The sequence below is a fragment of the Limulus polyphemus genome, unplaced genomic scaffold (assembly GCF_000517525.1).
Source record: "Limulus polyphemus unplaced genomic scaffold, Limulus_polyphemus-2.1.2 Scaffold14, whole genome shotgun sequence".
NCBI classification, from domain to species: Eukaryota; Metazoa; Arthropoda; class Merostomata; order Xiphosura; family Limulidae; genus Limulus; species Limulus polyphemus.
The window spans coordinates 1,014,943-1,016,816 of record NW_013665624.1 but is presented as its reverse complement, the minus strand read 5'-3'; the positions used below and the strand labels follow the sequence as shown (position 1 = coordinate 1,016,816).

Here is a 1,874-nt window from a genome sequence, read left to right as displayed (position 1 = left end):
CTAGTATTAAGGGCAACTTATTATTCACGCAATGTGCTCAGAATAATGCGTGATTTTCTAGTATTAAGGGCAACTTATTATTCACGCAATGTGCTCAGAATAATGCGTGATTTCGTTTCCTATGCGCCAAACATACCAAGGAACAAGCAATAAACATACATTAATGATGTTGGGTATGTGAGCTAAAATACATCATTTGTGAACTTCATTTCTGTTATTATACATTATTCAGTGAGCTTCTTAGCACTAGTAAGTTAAATACAGGTGTATTATTAAAACTCCAATTAAATACAGTTAGTTGCTTTAAGAACATCAGTTGTCTGTTATTGTTGCCCTCATAGATCGTCCTGGAAAAAACAAAACGATAGAAATCACATAAATTAGTTCAGAAATATATGTGAGAATGGGAAGGATTGTCCATTTGAAATTCTCAATTCCAATATTTTCAGGGAAAATCCTGTAATAACGGATGTATATAAACTTATTAACCTTATTCTTTGACCACAATATATTGATGTACAGAATGTGGGAAATAAAATTGCCTTTCTTTTTTAGCTCTTCTCGTATTAGAAGTATCAAGACATATTATCCTGTTAGTTTTCCGAAACAAGAACTACAACACCTGACTTTAATTACAGTGTTAGTAATGCAAACTACAATAGGTAGGTATCAGCACCAACCTTCTGTTTTGATACCAAGTCTTCACATGTGTGTCGGTTAGGTTTAACTTCGAAGCGATTTCCATTCGATCTTGTACACTCAGGTATTTTTGTGCTTGAAAATGTTTTTCTAAAGTTTGTATCTGATAATCAGTGAAGGCTGTTCTGGCTTTCCTTTCTTTTTTGTTCTTGAAAATACTAGGCAACTCTTTTGTCTTTCCTGCTTTTCTCTTGTCACAAATATCTGAAAGAATAAAATTTAAATCAGAAACAAAAAAAAAAGACTATGTTTACCCACAAGCCAGTGCTAACTTTTAGCCCCACTTAAGCTAACTTACTTAGCTAATCCTATGATAACAATTATACTCTAGTGGCTAATTGCTCTACGCATCTCTATCCTTAGCAAACGTTAATTGTTTTAGGGAACCTTTCACACACACAAAAAAATAGACGTAATTCGCTAACTGTTGGAAGCCATTTCATGGTTTACAGTGTTGGATATACTGCAGCTCCTACGGAATCTCCAAAATCAAGTTCACGATATTTTAGTCTGACCATTTGTATTATATACACAACGATTACATAAATGACTTAACAAACCAACTTTAATGTTTTAATGTTGGATATACTGCAGCTCTTAAGGACTCCCAAAAATCAAGTTCACGATTTTTTAGTCTGACCATTTGTAGTATATATACACAATGATTACATAAATGACTTACTGTTTAACCATTTCTTAACTTACGCATTAATAAAAGAACTAATGCATTCAACACTATAAATATCTAATGATTGTCACTCATATCTTCTGCTACTATCTTCATAATCAGGTGTCTATATGTGTGTCTAACCTGTCATCTCCGCGTTGCTTGTAGAAATACTCGTCCTGTATAGTGTATACATACTAACAACGCGCTACTTAGCATTTTTTATATTTCAACTAATAAGTTTCAGATGTGACGGATTTATTATGATATATTTATTTTAATAGCAATGTTCATTTAAATTAACTTTATATTTAGTAATTTATGTAATTGATACTGATAAATATGTATTGCGAAACTCCCGCGTATTCTCTAAAGTTGTAGAAGATTCTCAAGTGTAAGAATCAACAATATATGCGTGTACGCAAACGCTCAATGTAGCTTTGTATTGTTACGTAATCTGAATTTTCTGGAAACTCTCCACACGCCTATAAATATAACCAACGCGCCG

General features: G+C 32.8%; 1 protein-coding gene across 1 annotated transcript in view; it reads right to left on the bottom strand.

The window, feature by feature from the left end:
- Positions 1–1,874, bottom strand: part of LOC106457016 (barH-like 1 homeobox protein) — a 16,694-nt gene that overhangs the window by 9,054 nt on the left and 5,766 nt on the right. Inside the window, exon 2 of the mRNA XM_022383185.1 lies at positions 681–903. Within this exon, the coding sequence (XP_022238893.1) occupies positions 681–903 (223 nt within the window). The remainder of the gene's footprint in view (positions 1–680; positions 904–1,874) is intronic.